We start from the raw sequence: 12,640 nt of genomic DNA on the forward strand, positions 1-12,640 counted from the left end.
CCCTCCAGCAGGTTTAAAAGACTCTTATTGTGAAATTCCTGCAGGAAGAGACAAGTTTTTCTATCTGAAGCTACACGAATAAAGCTTATAGTGAGAGCTGGCTCAGGCTTTGTCCAGCTCTTAGTTATGCTGCTATAGGCTTAGACTGACACACTGGGATCCTGTCTTTCCCTCTCTCTCCTCTGTCTGCCTGTCTCTTACTTTAACTCTTCCTCGTCCCATTAAAGTTACTAACCATAGACCTTTCTGGAGCCCCTTAGCTCCCTTGTCTCGTAGGTTCCTCTGGATCTCTGCTGCTGTGGATGTGCCAGACTCCAGCTGCTACAACTACTACTGTCCGTCTCACCACTATCATCTCTCTCTCTTTCTTCCTCTCCCTCTATCCCTCTCTCCAACACTGTCTCAGCAGATATGTGTCTAACATGAGTCTGGTCCTGCTGGAGGTTTCTGCCTGTTAAAGGAAGTTTGTCCTTGCCACTGCAACTTGCTAAATGCTGCAAAGTGCTCTGCTCATGGTCCTGTCTGTAAGAGGGGGCTGGATCTTATCCTGTCTTGATGTTGGGTCTTTGTTAATAATAGAACATAGAGTACGGTCTAGACCTGCTCTGTTTGGAAAGAGTCTGAGGAGAACATTTGTTGGGATTTGGTGCTTTATAAATAAAGATTGACTGATTGATAAGTGATTGAAAACGGTATTTCTCTTCAGTAGAGGAGGGACAGATTTACAGTTTGCTGCAGCTTTAAATTGGTTAACGAAAATTATAACGTTAAATTTTCTTCAACCTTTTTTCTTCCATCACAAAGACGATCTTTTCCTCTCATTGTTTTCTCCTCTTGGTTTCTGAATGTGCTCAGCAAGAGAAAGGTTTAAAAAATGTCTAAATCTGACCTTATCACACGCTAAGTGACACTTCCAGGAGAAAAGCGGACTAAATATTCCCTCTGATGACGCAGACGGAGGTCTCAGCAGGTTGCTTGTCACTCGAGTGGTCAGGGACAGTTTAGATTACGCAAGCTTTTTAAAAACATGTCAGATCGTTAGCTTTGCAGAGGGTTTTCTATCTTTAAATTATCACTCCAGCCTGTTCGTGGAGGCATAAAAACATCACACTCGGTCCAGCAGCGATTCCACTAAGGAGGAAATCATGACAGATTGTCACAACATTGTTTGATTCATCTTCCTGAAATGGAGCGTTTTTGTAATTTTGTTCTATTTGTCACTTTTAAAATGTCACAAAGAAGAAATCACATGAAGCAGCAGACTAATCACTCCAGCTGAGGTAAACACAGCCCTTCAAAATGTCAGAAAATAAAACAGACATGAAGGAATACGTTTAGTTCTCCTCTTTTATTATTCATCTGATTTTTCTTCTTGAGACTTCAGCAGAAGATATTCTCTTTATGGTTCTCTGTTCATGCATAAATATGAATCCATAACAGCATCAAGAGGCTGAGTCTAGATATGAAGCAGTTTGTAATACTTGAGTCCAGGACTTGGTCTCTGGTTTACTTTCTGATAGAGACTGTGTTATTGTTCAGTTTTTAGTATAAGGCCCTGATAACTCAGGAGCAGCTTGCATGAGTGTTTACCGGCATTCATGTTTACGAGCCACAAATACGGCTCCCCATGAAATCTAGACTAGAATTCAAAATCCTTCTTCTGATCTACAAAGCTCAGACACAAACGGTCAGACACCTTCGTATCTTAAAGAGCTCATAGTGCCCTATTACCCCTCTAGAACACTACAGAACATGCAGGCCTGCTCGTCGTACCTAAAGTCTCTAAAAGTAGTATGGGAGGTCGAGCCTTCAGTTTTCAGGCCCCTCTCCTTTGGAATCATCTACCAGTCAGGGTCCAGGAGGCAGACACCCTCTCTACTTTTAAGAGTAGGCTTCAAACTTTCCTTTTTGATAAAGCTTATAGTTAGAGCTGGCTCAGGCTTGGACCAGCTCTTAGTCATGCTGCTATAGGCTTAGACTGACAAACTATGTGCTAAATGCTGCAAAGTGGTCTGCTCATGGTGGATTAAGATGAGATCAGACTGAGTCCTGTCTGTAAGATGGGACTGGATCTTATCCTGTCTTGATGTTGGGTCTTTGTTAATAATAGAACATAGAGTACGGTCTAGACCTGCTCTGTTTGGAAAGAGTCTGAGGAGAACGTTTGTTGGGATTTGGCGCTTTAAAAATAGAGACTGATTTTTTTGACATCTGTGAAAATGTGAGGACACAAACATACATTGGGGTCGTTATAACTCTGCTGGGCCCAAGCACAAATATGAAGGAGATCACATTCAGAGAGGAATTAATTTGAAAGAAACAACAGCGTCTTGTTCATGGTCGTCTTTTTAGACTCTTCACCTAACACCCATCTCAGCAGACCCACACGTACGCAGAATAACACACTTTCTTTAATGGAACACTGTCCTCTGGAGAGGGAGTCTTTCTGGGGCAGATGAAGGTTAGCAGATCCCATGTGTTCTTTCTGACATGTATGTTACAGGTGACACACATACAGAGAGCTAGTTTCTCCTCCACAAGTTTCCTTCTGTTTCTCTCAGGAGCGACAGGTTAACATACTTAAAGTTAATTCACATTAAATTGTCCCTTTCAGACAGACTCTGGACTGAAACCACAGATGTCTTATTGATGTCTGTGTGTTATTTGTGCTTACCTGGATCTCCATGCCCTGCTCCAGCAGCCTCTTGGCCTGGTTCTCCACCTCCAGCCGGGCTCTGCTAATCAGCAGCAGGTCGTTCTCGATCACCTCAATGCCGCTCAGATCTACACCTTGTGACAGGTAATCTACAGAACACAGAAACAACACAGAAACAAGACAGGAAACAACAAATCAGTACGCTTCATGGAGTCTGTCCATAGAGTCTCAGTTTCACTGTAAACAGTTCCACAGAGGCTTCACTCTGGCTTCCTTCAGCAGTATGAACCTGAAACAGAAACTGATGTTCTTGTAATTAACGGGTCTCAAGTTTGCTGAAATAACAACATCATAATGCAGATTAGTCAAAAGTCAAGCTTTGTCAGGTCTGTCCTCAAGAGGAGAAGAAAACTACTTTTATAATGTTTGTTTGTTGAATGGAGGTCTGTGAAAGAGGATTAGAGACACTGATGTTTTTTTTTAGCTCTGACCTTCACAGAATGTTCCATTTGTTCTCAGAATTCTGTCTTTGACCTCAGAATTCTAGAACACCTGCTGTTGTTCTCCATACAGACTGTTTCTCCTGCTGACACCTGATTGGTGGATACCACTCAGACTACATACAGAGACCTGAACACTTCTCAGACTAAATCTGGAACCTGAGATCCAGATTCAACATGTTTCTGAATCAGAATCTGTAATTACAGGTTAGTTGGAGCTGAAAGTAAAAAGCTTTGTCAGGTCTGTCCTCAAGAGGAGAAGAAAACTACTTTTACAATGTTTGTTTGTTGAATGGAGGTGGGATCCATCATTTCTGATGCTGCGTTCCAGGAAGTCAGGAAATCTAAACGCTAATTGTCTTTAGTGACACAGCATCAAGCAGATTTGTGTCTCAGTGTAAATGTTTTTTTTTTTTTTTTTAAGTTATATTTTTGGCCTTTTTGCCTTTATTTTATAGGACAGGTGGAGAGAGACAGGAAATGTGGGGAGTAGAGAGTGGGGGAAGACATGCAGGAAATGGTCGACCGGCCGGGAATCGAACCGGCGACCCCTGCGACGAGGACTGTAGCCTCTATATGTGGGGCGCTTAGACCGCTAGGCCACCAGCGCCCCGTCTCAGTGTAAATGTTTGATCTAGAACAGATTGTTAGCTGCTCTTCATGCAGATATCTGTTTATACCAAGCGGCAACCTCTGGTCCAATGCAGAAGTGCTAAAAACTGCAGCTCATAGTGGATGCGCTTGAGGCTGGCTCCAAAAGTACCGGAAACCACATATACAACAATTCAAAGAAGCCGATCTTTACAGCAGAAATAAACGTGTTTACAGCCTGGTCCAAAAAACGAGTGTAGACTCAAGAGCTCATTTCCCGATCGGCACACACTGTACGGAGGTGATTTCTTTCTAACGCGGTAATAATAAAGATATTGAGATTACGTGTCTCCCAATGAGAGGCACAGATGACTTGATTGACAGGCGGGAACACTGTAGCTGTTGGCTAGGAGCCTAAAAGCCCGCCTCTTTATGTCACAATCGCTCGACAGCAATATGGCTGCCGCCGACGATTGGCCTCAAAACAGCGCTTCAGAAACAGATGGGTGACGTCACGGATACTACGTCCATTAATTATACAGTCTATGGTTTATACATATTTTACAATCATTACCCTCTTAGATGAAAATAAACGATGAATTCAAATCTGTTTCTTTTTAATCCAGTAGATTTCCCTTCAGTGTCTTTTCAGTCCGTTTTGTATCAGCTGTACAGCCGGTCTGAAACTTCATTAACACGTTGCCTTTGTGATTAAATTATCGTGTTTCTCCTTAATTTGATTTGCATCCCATTGACAGGAAAGCTGACAGCGGGACGAGTCAGCTGCACACATTAGTCAGCAACACTTGTTTGAAAGAAGCACATCGCACTCCTGACTGCGTGTTAAAAACTTTCAGTCCATTTTGCTCCGGCTTTGTTTGTCCACCCACCTGCTGCAGAAAACCTGACTGTGCATCAGAGGCAGGAGTATCGACTGGCCGTGAAACTGAGGCTTGTTTTGGTGCTGATATGAAATTGATCTGTCAGTTTGTGGGCTTTTTTGTCCAACAAATCAGGAACACCTCAGCAAACACTTGTGATGATTCGAGCAGCGAAGAGATTCAAACTGCTGCTCACTCCAAGTCGCTTCTGGAAGCTTTTAGAGGCAGGGTTTTTTATAGAAAACACGAGGAGGCGAACTCAAAGTGTCTCCTCAGAGGTTTTCGAAGTAGTGACTCTGCAGCTCTGACTCGTGTGGGAAGATCGTTGAGCCGGAAAGGAAGAGAAAAGCAGGGCCAGGCGAAGAGATGAGCAGGCTGAAACAGGGAGACTCAGATCAGATATGACGGGAGAAGACAGACGGCAGACAGCAGACAGCAGCGTGTGTGACTAAACCGAGGCCTGCTGGTGTAACCTCCTTCTGGCATCATTATACAACAGTCTGAACATGTAAAGCTAGCAAAGAGACACCAGGAGAAGGAGAGCTTCTGATTTTAGCGACAAAATTAAAGCTGCTGAATGATGAAAAACAGTTCCTCTTAGAAAGGCTGTTTTGTGAAGCAAGGAAGACACGGCTTGAGCTGATGACTTAGATCACCAACTCCTGTGTTCTGCAAGGTAACTTTGCCACTGTAACTTGCTAAATGCTGCAAAGTGCTCTGCTCATGGTGGATTAAGATGAGATCAGACTAAGTCCGGTCTGTAAGATGGGACTGGATCTTATCCTGTCTTGATGTTGGGTCTTTGTTAATAAAGAGTCTTCAGATAACGTTTGTTGGGATTTGGTGCTATATAAATAAAGATTGATTCATACTTTCAATATCATGTCATCAGCTCTGTTTCGAGGGAAACCCTGATTTAATTTTCCTGACTGTTAGCTTCTCTCAGACAAACAAATGTTCTGATAAATCAGGAAGAAGACGCGATGCTGGGAAATCAGTCTAATGAAAGGATGTGCAGATATGGAAACATTACGTATGTACTGTTTGTCTAGAGCCGCAGATTGTTTGCTCTTCTTCCAGAGAAAGAGAGATGGAGAGTATTAACAGGCAGGTGGCGGGCTTAGGCGCAGAGGAACGAGGGAAGGGGACAGAAGCCACATTCAATTCAAAAGCAATCCACTCAGAGCCGCAACCCGGAGAACAAAGCCTGCCAGACACCGGGATCGAACAGCTGAGCCCCGGATCCCTTTGCCCTGTCTGATACGTGTGTTTGTGAGAGAGAAAGGAAGAGGTTGGTCTCCTCAGACTTGTCATAATATTCTCAGAGGGCTGCCACACACACACACACACACACACACACACACACACACACACACACACACAAACCTACACACACACACAGACATGGGAAATGATGTGTTGGTACCCGGGAGATAAGCTGTGTTGTGGCCCAGATGTGCTCTGGTTTCTGTGCTGCCAGTGGGATTCATTCAGCTCATTCTTCACAGGACAATGAGCCTCATACTGCCAATAATCAAAGTCACACTTACACAAAAATATGCTACACATCACGGGAATTTATCAACAGCATTGGAGGCAGTTTGAACACCCCTTTTGCATCACCTTGGAGACGGAGGCAGCAGGTAGAGATCTGCTTTATCGGAGAGCATCAAACAGGAAATAATTATCATCATGTTAAGAGGGTGGAGGTGCAGGTGAGGGGCAGACCACCTGAGGGGATTTAATTAAGCAGGCTAAAACAGCAGCTTATCAATCAAAGAAATGCTTCATCACTTCACTTCGGATCAGTTTTAGCGACCTCATTTGAGACAGAGGTTGTTTTAATAGCAGCAGCATCAATCTCCCTGACATCTAAATACAAGACGGGGTATCCAGATGAGTGTGCAATGCTCAGATGCTGCAAAACCAATTATATTTTACAAATCCAAAGCAGCTACACAGCAAGCACAAGTGATCTTCTACTTAAAAGCATTTGTCTGTTTTTAATGCAGACTTCCACCACAGAGTCATGTCTGTGTTTAATGCAGACTTCCACTGCAGAGTCATGTCTGTGTTTAATGCAGTGACTTCCACTACACAGTCATGTCTATTTTTAATGCAGTGATCTCCACTACAGAGTCATGTCTGTTTTTAATGCAGTGACTTCCACTAAAGAGTAATGTCTGTGTTTAATGCAGTGACTTCCACTGCAGAGTCATGTCTGTGTTTTATGCAGGGATTTCCACTACAGAGTCATGTCTGTGTCTAATGCAGCGATTTCCACTTTAGTCTTTCTTTAAGAGCTGGTCCAAGCCTGAGCCATTCCCCAAACTGTATGGGTGCATGCATCCTATAATATGTTTGCAGAATTAGAAGTTCATCAACTGTTTAATTAAAGATATACAAAGATCTTGAACATCAGTTGATATTAAATATATTGCTTGGGTTTCAGTTTGTGGTCAAACTTCTGTAAGCCAATGAATTATTTGTGTTTGTTAGATTAAAAAGGAGCTTTGCATCAGTCCAAAGCATACATCTCTCCAAGCACAACTCATTATTTTTTGCAGGAATGTTTCTTTTAGCTCTCTGGAAGAAGAATGCCTGAAGCAGCTTCTTAAAAATAACATGTTTAAAGAAGACAGAGGCTGCAGTGTGTCACAACTAGTGTAAACCATAATGTGACGCTGGGTGTTCACTGGCTCTGAGGCAAAATTTAACTTAATCTGTTTGTGGAAGTAGAATCAGAATGAAACAATGTTTGAATTGTATATTTCCAGATCTTGTCTTCTTATAAGCCACATTTAAATTATAATGTCATTTTATTTCTCATTGCCTCGAGACATTTGATTTTTAAAGTTCTACAGAAAACCAAAATGTGATAAGAACAAAACCTTCATTTGTTTTTGCAGATTTATGATCCCAACAAAAAGCCTTTTGTCAAAATACTGACCACACTTTACTTTGATACTCCACTTTGTTCCTAACATCTCCATGAAGGACCCAGTGACCACAAAAATAATCACTATCAGCTGCTGATGGATTCTTATCTGCCTGTTGTGGTGGATTTAACATGAAACTGTCCTCATTCAGCTCTCCTCCTTCTCTGAGCTCTGCAGTTCACACAGCTTAAAAATAAACAAATGTCACAACTTTGAACCCTGCTGCTATCATCACCACCTCTCATGGTTTAAGTTTCTTTGTAAATATCACTAAGTTTCTCTCACCTGCTCCGCTCCTTGATCATATTGATGGACAGGATCCAATATGAAAATGTCCGTAGCCTGTCGATTTAGCATGCTAATCGGAGCTAACAGTTTTACCTCACCTTACGGTCTATGGTGTCAACAAGCAGAAGCTAATGTGCCAGAACTCTTTTCCGTGGATTGATTCGACATGACGTGTGATCAGTTTGACTCTGGTGTTGCTCGTGTTAGTAAAAGTTAATAACCGTGGTCAAGGGGTTTGGACCAATCAGAATCAAGAATCTTACACAGCTGGACGATCAGTAAGGGAGCCAGGTGATAAATATAGTTACTGTTGTGCCCTTTTATTTTTAAGTTAAAGTTCCTGACACTTGATTCCAGCTATCGGTTGTACTAGGAAGTTAGCTCCGCCCCTTTAAGCATGACCGGCTTCACCATTCAATGTAGTCAAGCTCAACCTTGTTTGGTGACGACAAAATGGATCAGCGCTTGAAGGAAGTCCCTCCCTCCCACGAAAATGCGAGTCTCGGGCACTCAGGTACACAAGATTTAAACGCTTTAATTGAGCGAGTAAACACAAAACATTCTCATGTTCATATTCCTGCAACGATAACGCGTAAATAATAGGGATGGGCATTTCAAGCCAAAATACTATTCGATAATCATTGGCTTCTATTCAATGATTATTTGAATTAATGGTAGACTGTAGCTAATGTTTTCCTCTTGTTCTGTTACTAAATGAGGTTAGAAAACTTCTTTAAGATGCTCTATAGCCACAGTCTGGTGGGAATACTGTATTACAACCAGGCACCGTTAAAAACTTTTAAAATGAGAAAATAGTGGAAGGAACTCTTCGATTTTTACAAATACCCATTTTCGACGAGGCAGTTTCAGGGTCATTTTGGAGCCGGGGCTCAATTGAGAACCAGTTTTTCATGTTTCGACTGTTAGTGAACCGGCTCCCGGCCGGGAAAACCAGTTTCAGAGTGGCTCCAATTCTTTGCTGGTCTAGAACCACAAACTGCTTATGCCAGGGGCGAGGGGCGGGGTTGGTGTGATCAGAAACACAAACCAAACATGTACCACCATTTTCCCGCAGTGAAAAAATTAAAGAGACTAATGGATTCCAAGGCAAAGCAGTGGTCAGCCGTGGAGACAAGCTGCTGTTGTCTACCATCGTTGTTGTGAGGGAAAAGTTTGTGCTGGTGCTGCTGGGAAAAGTGGTCACATAAATCTGACATCATGACGTGCCTCCACGGGCTTGATTGGGTGGAAAAACAAACGAATGCCGTGTTGGTTTGCAAGTTCATCCAGCTCCGAACCAGCAGGAGCACCAGCCCGGAAATACAACCCAGTCTGCATCATTCGAAAAGAGGTAAAGGTGAATAAATATTAGAATATTCGATAATCAATGCCAATCCCTAATAATAATGTCGCATTTGGTGAGAATGTGACATTACATTCAGGTCAATATCATATTTAAGTGTGCCAAAAACAAATTCAACCTTACAGTTTGCAGGAGATCAAGTACCTGAGTCTCTGAATGTAATCTTGCTGTAACTATTCTTTCCAAACTCTCAGTCGTTAATGAGCTCCTGATGTCAGGTTTGCAGCAACCCGTGCAAACCCTTCATTCCCAAGGCATCGCCATTACAGCCAAAGTCCATGTATGCGCTCTCATTAGAGCAAACACACGAGCACAAAGCTGTGCAATTCTTCACTCACATGCACCTCTGTTTAAAAAGACACAGCTGGGGATGAGACAACAGCCGGCAGCTCTTAGGCGGGCCGCAGACAGCCCAGCTAACAGGATTAAATATTAATGCCTTCATTAAACATTTATGGATGTTTTTTGTTGCACTCCAGTATGCTTACAGCAATTTCTTAGGTGTGAAACTCACACATCATTGTCATCTTTGCAGAGAAAATACTCTCACTCTCTCAAAGCTGTCTCTGTCTCTGTCGTCTCCACAGAAAGGAGAGCGGTGTGCTCGTGAGGCAGAGACAAAGACTGCAACTGTATTTCAGTATCCATCCAGACACCTTGCTCCCTCTCTGGATTTGAGACTTGGATCTGGAGGGAAACATGCCTCCCGCTGAGCTGCGCATGTCAGTGAAACAGTCGTACTGGAAATCATCACGTCTGCTTACACTTCCTGAATAAACAGACGACAGGGAGGAGATGAGCAGCTGAGATAAAATGACCAGATCGTGGAAGATGTGACGGATCAGGAGCTCTGGTTTTATCAGAGGACAAGTGTAATACCGGAAGGCAACAGATGGGCCCTGATATGAATTCTGTGAAAACAGTCTGCCTCCATGTTGGCTGGCGGGGCTGTTGTTGCCATGCCAATGTCAAAGTAGCCTTAATTGGTCCTCTCACTTACTACCTTGCAGATACGCTCACCAGGCCGTAAGTGCAACGCGGGGACCGCTCCAATGAAACCCAGATTGAGACAATTAAGCATCCAGCAGGTGCTATGCAAACACAAACAGTGGAGGAGTGGCCAAAGTCCTGAGAGGAAGGATGCTGCCATTAGTATCGTCATGGCCACCGTTTCCTACCTGAGCTCTTAAATGAGGGCAAACAAAGTAACGAGGAGGAAAACAAAGAGTGAAAGCGGATGATCACGTGCGGCACAAACAAGGAAAATAAAGGAGAGGAAAGGAAGAAATGATAGGACAAAGAAGCAAGGGGAGTGTGAGTCTAATTACTAAAGCACAGAGGTGTAAAAAAGAGAAGAAGACAGTTCAGAGAGGGAGAAAGAGGAGGAGGTGGGAGGGAGCGATGGATGAGTAGGAAGGGCTACGAGAGGCAGAGAGAGAGAGAGAGAGAGAGAGAGAGAGAGAGAGAGAGAGAGAGAGAGAGAGAGAGAGAGAGAGAGAGAGAGAGAGAGGAGGGGGAGGCAGAGCAGCAGCGTCGGTATATCTCTCCAGGCTCTCAGGCTGCATGATTTCTCCCAGTCAAACATGATCCTGAAGAGACTCCAGGAGCACAACGCTGCATCCAGGAGCGACGGACTTAACCTCAGCCACCTGTGGGCACCGTGCTACCTCTGGGATTGAGATTACAAACTCCTGCAGGTGAAGGAAAAGCTCTCCACGCACACGCCGGGGGGATCACTGAGGAACGCTCTCCTCCGTCAAGAGGTAAACTAAAACAATCACACACCAACAACGTTATCACAGCTCGGATAGGGAGGCGATGGAAACGTGTTGCAGGAGGCACATTGAGCTGAAGATAAACACACACGGCACGCTGACATGTTGTGTAGTCAGTGTGAGTCACGATTCTTCAAGCAGTGATTATTTTGAGAGGAGAATAATTAGAGGAAATGAGTGGCTGTCAAACAGACACGGAGCACGCAAAGCTGAGATCACTACCTCCCAGAGAGAGTGTACACACACACACACACACACACACACACACACACACACACACACACACACACACACACACACACACACACACACACACACACACACACACACACACACACACACACACACACACACACACACAACTAATCAGACTGAACTTGTTTGATTATGTCCTAACTGTGGGGTCAAGCAAAGGGCAGGTGTGTACATAAACACGAAAGAAAAGGAAAGAATTAAGTTTGTGCAGATGAAAATAAGAGCAAGTTGTCAAAAGATTTAGAGACATTCAATTAAAGAAACAAGCGGCATAATTTAGATCATTGTTATAGACCATTTTTTAGTTTAATTCATCAATAACTTTGGATAACAAACTCTAGAAACTGCGATCAATGAATCCTCACGGAATTAAAATAGTTCCCAAATCCCTCAACTAACAAACTCTTCCCCTCGTCTATCCGACTCCTTCCTCTGATTTCAGCATCCATCCCATCAGAGGTTGTTTTATGTAACTGCAGCCCGAGGCGGCTCCAGAGCCCGGGCGCTTGGCCAGAGATTGGTGGGCGTGTTGACAGAAGTAGGTGTTCCATCAGGTCGGATGTGATTGGCTGGTTGTGTTTAGGTAAAAGTCGTGCGTGGTTAAGGTTAGGGTAACAGCCAACGTCTGTCAGCGTGTCCCACACTCCAGTGCTGTGAATTATCTGGATTATCGGCCTCACTGTTTATCCCAACTACTGCGAAATGTGGAAAACGTGACCCAGAGTCTGCAACCAGTAAAAGTGACTGAATCAGCTGAAAGACAAAATACTTACAAGTAATGACTCAAGTTAAACTTTTATCAACGTGTTCTAACTTGTTGGCACAAAGCGACAACCTCCGGCCGTGAGAATTGAAGCCAATGCGGAAGTGTTGTAAACTGAGTGTCCGCTTTAGGCTCCCTCCGGAAGTACCGGAAACCACATACACACAAATTCAAAAAAGACAATTTACAGCAGAAATAAACATGTTTACATCCTGGTACAAAAGACAAGTGTAATCTGGACAGCTCATTTCTTGATCGGCACCAAGCGGCAACCTCCGGTCTAAAAATATGAGTCAATGCGGAAGTGTTAAAAGCTGCAGTTCATCGAGGATCCGCTTGAGGCTGGCTCCGGAAGTACCGGAAGTCACATACACATGAATGGGAAAAAGACGATTTTTACAGCAGAAATAAACATGTTTACAGCCTGGTACAAAAGACGAGTGTAGACTGGATAGCTCATTTCTCGATGTCCTCTCACTGTGAGGCGGGTGAATTTTTTTTCTAACGTGGCAATTTCGAAGATATTGAGATTACTAGTCTTCCAATGAGAGGCACAGCTGACTCGGGGAACACTGCAGCTGTTGGCTAGGAGGCTCAAAGCCCGCCTCTTTACGTCACACTGGCTCGAC

The 12,640-nt window shown here is 43.6% G+C and overlaps 1 protein-coding gene across 1 annotated transcript in view; it reads right to left on the reverse strand.

Moving 5' to 3' along the window:
* Positions 1–12,640, reverse strand: part of cog5 (component of oligomeric golgi complex 5) — a 64,089-nt gene that overhangs the window by 19,776 nt on the left and 31,673 nt on the right. Inside the window, exon 7 of the mRNA XM_034673462.1 lies at positions 2,675–2,805. Coding sequence (XP_034529353.1) covers positions 2,675–2,805 — 131 coding nt within the window. The remainder of the gene's footprint in view (positions 1–2,674; positions 2,806–12,640) is intronic.

The sequence above is a fragment of the Notolabrus celidotus genome, chromosome 21 (assembly GCF_009762535.1).
Source record: "Notolabrus celidotus isolate fNotCel1 chromosome 21, fNotCel1.pri, whole genome shotgun sequence".
Classification (NCBI taxonomy): domain Eukaryota; kingdom Metazoa; phylum Chordata; class Actinopteri; order Labriformes; family Labridae; genus Notolabrus; species Notolabrus celidotus.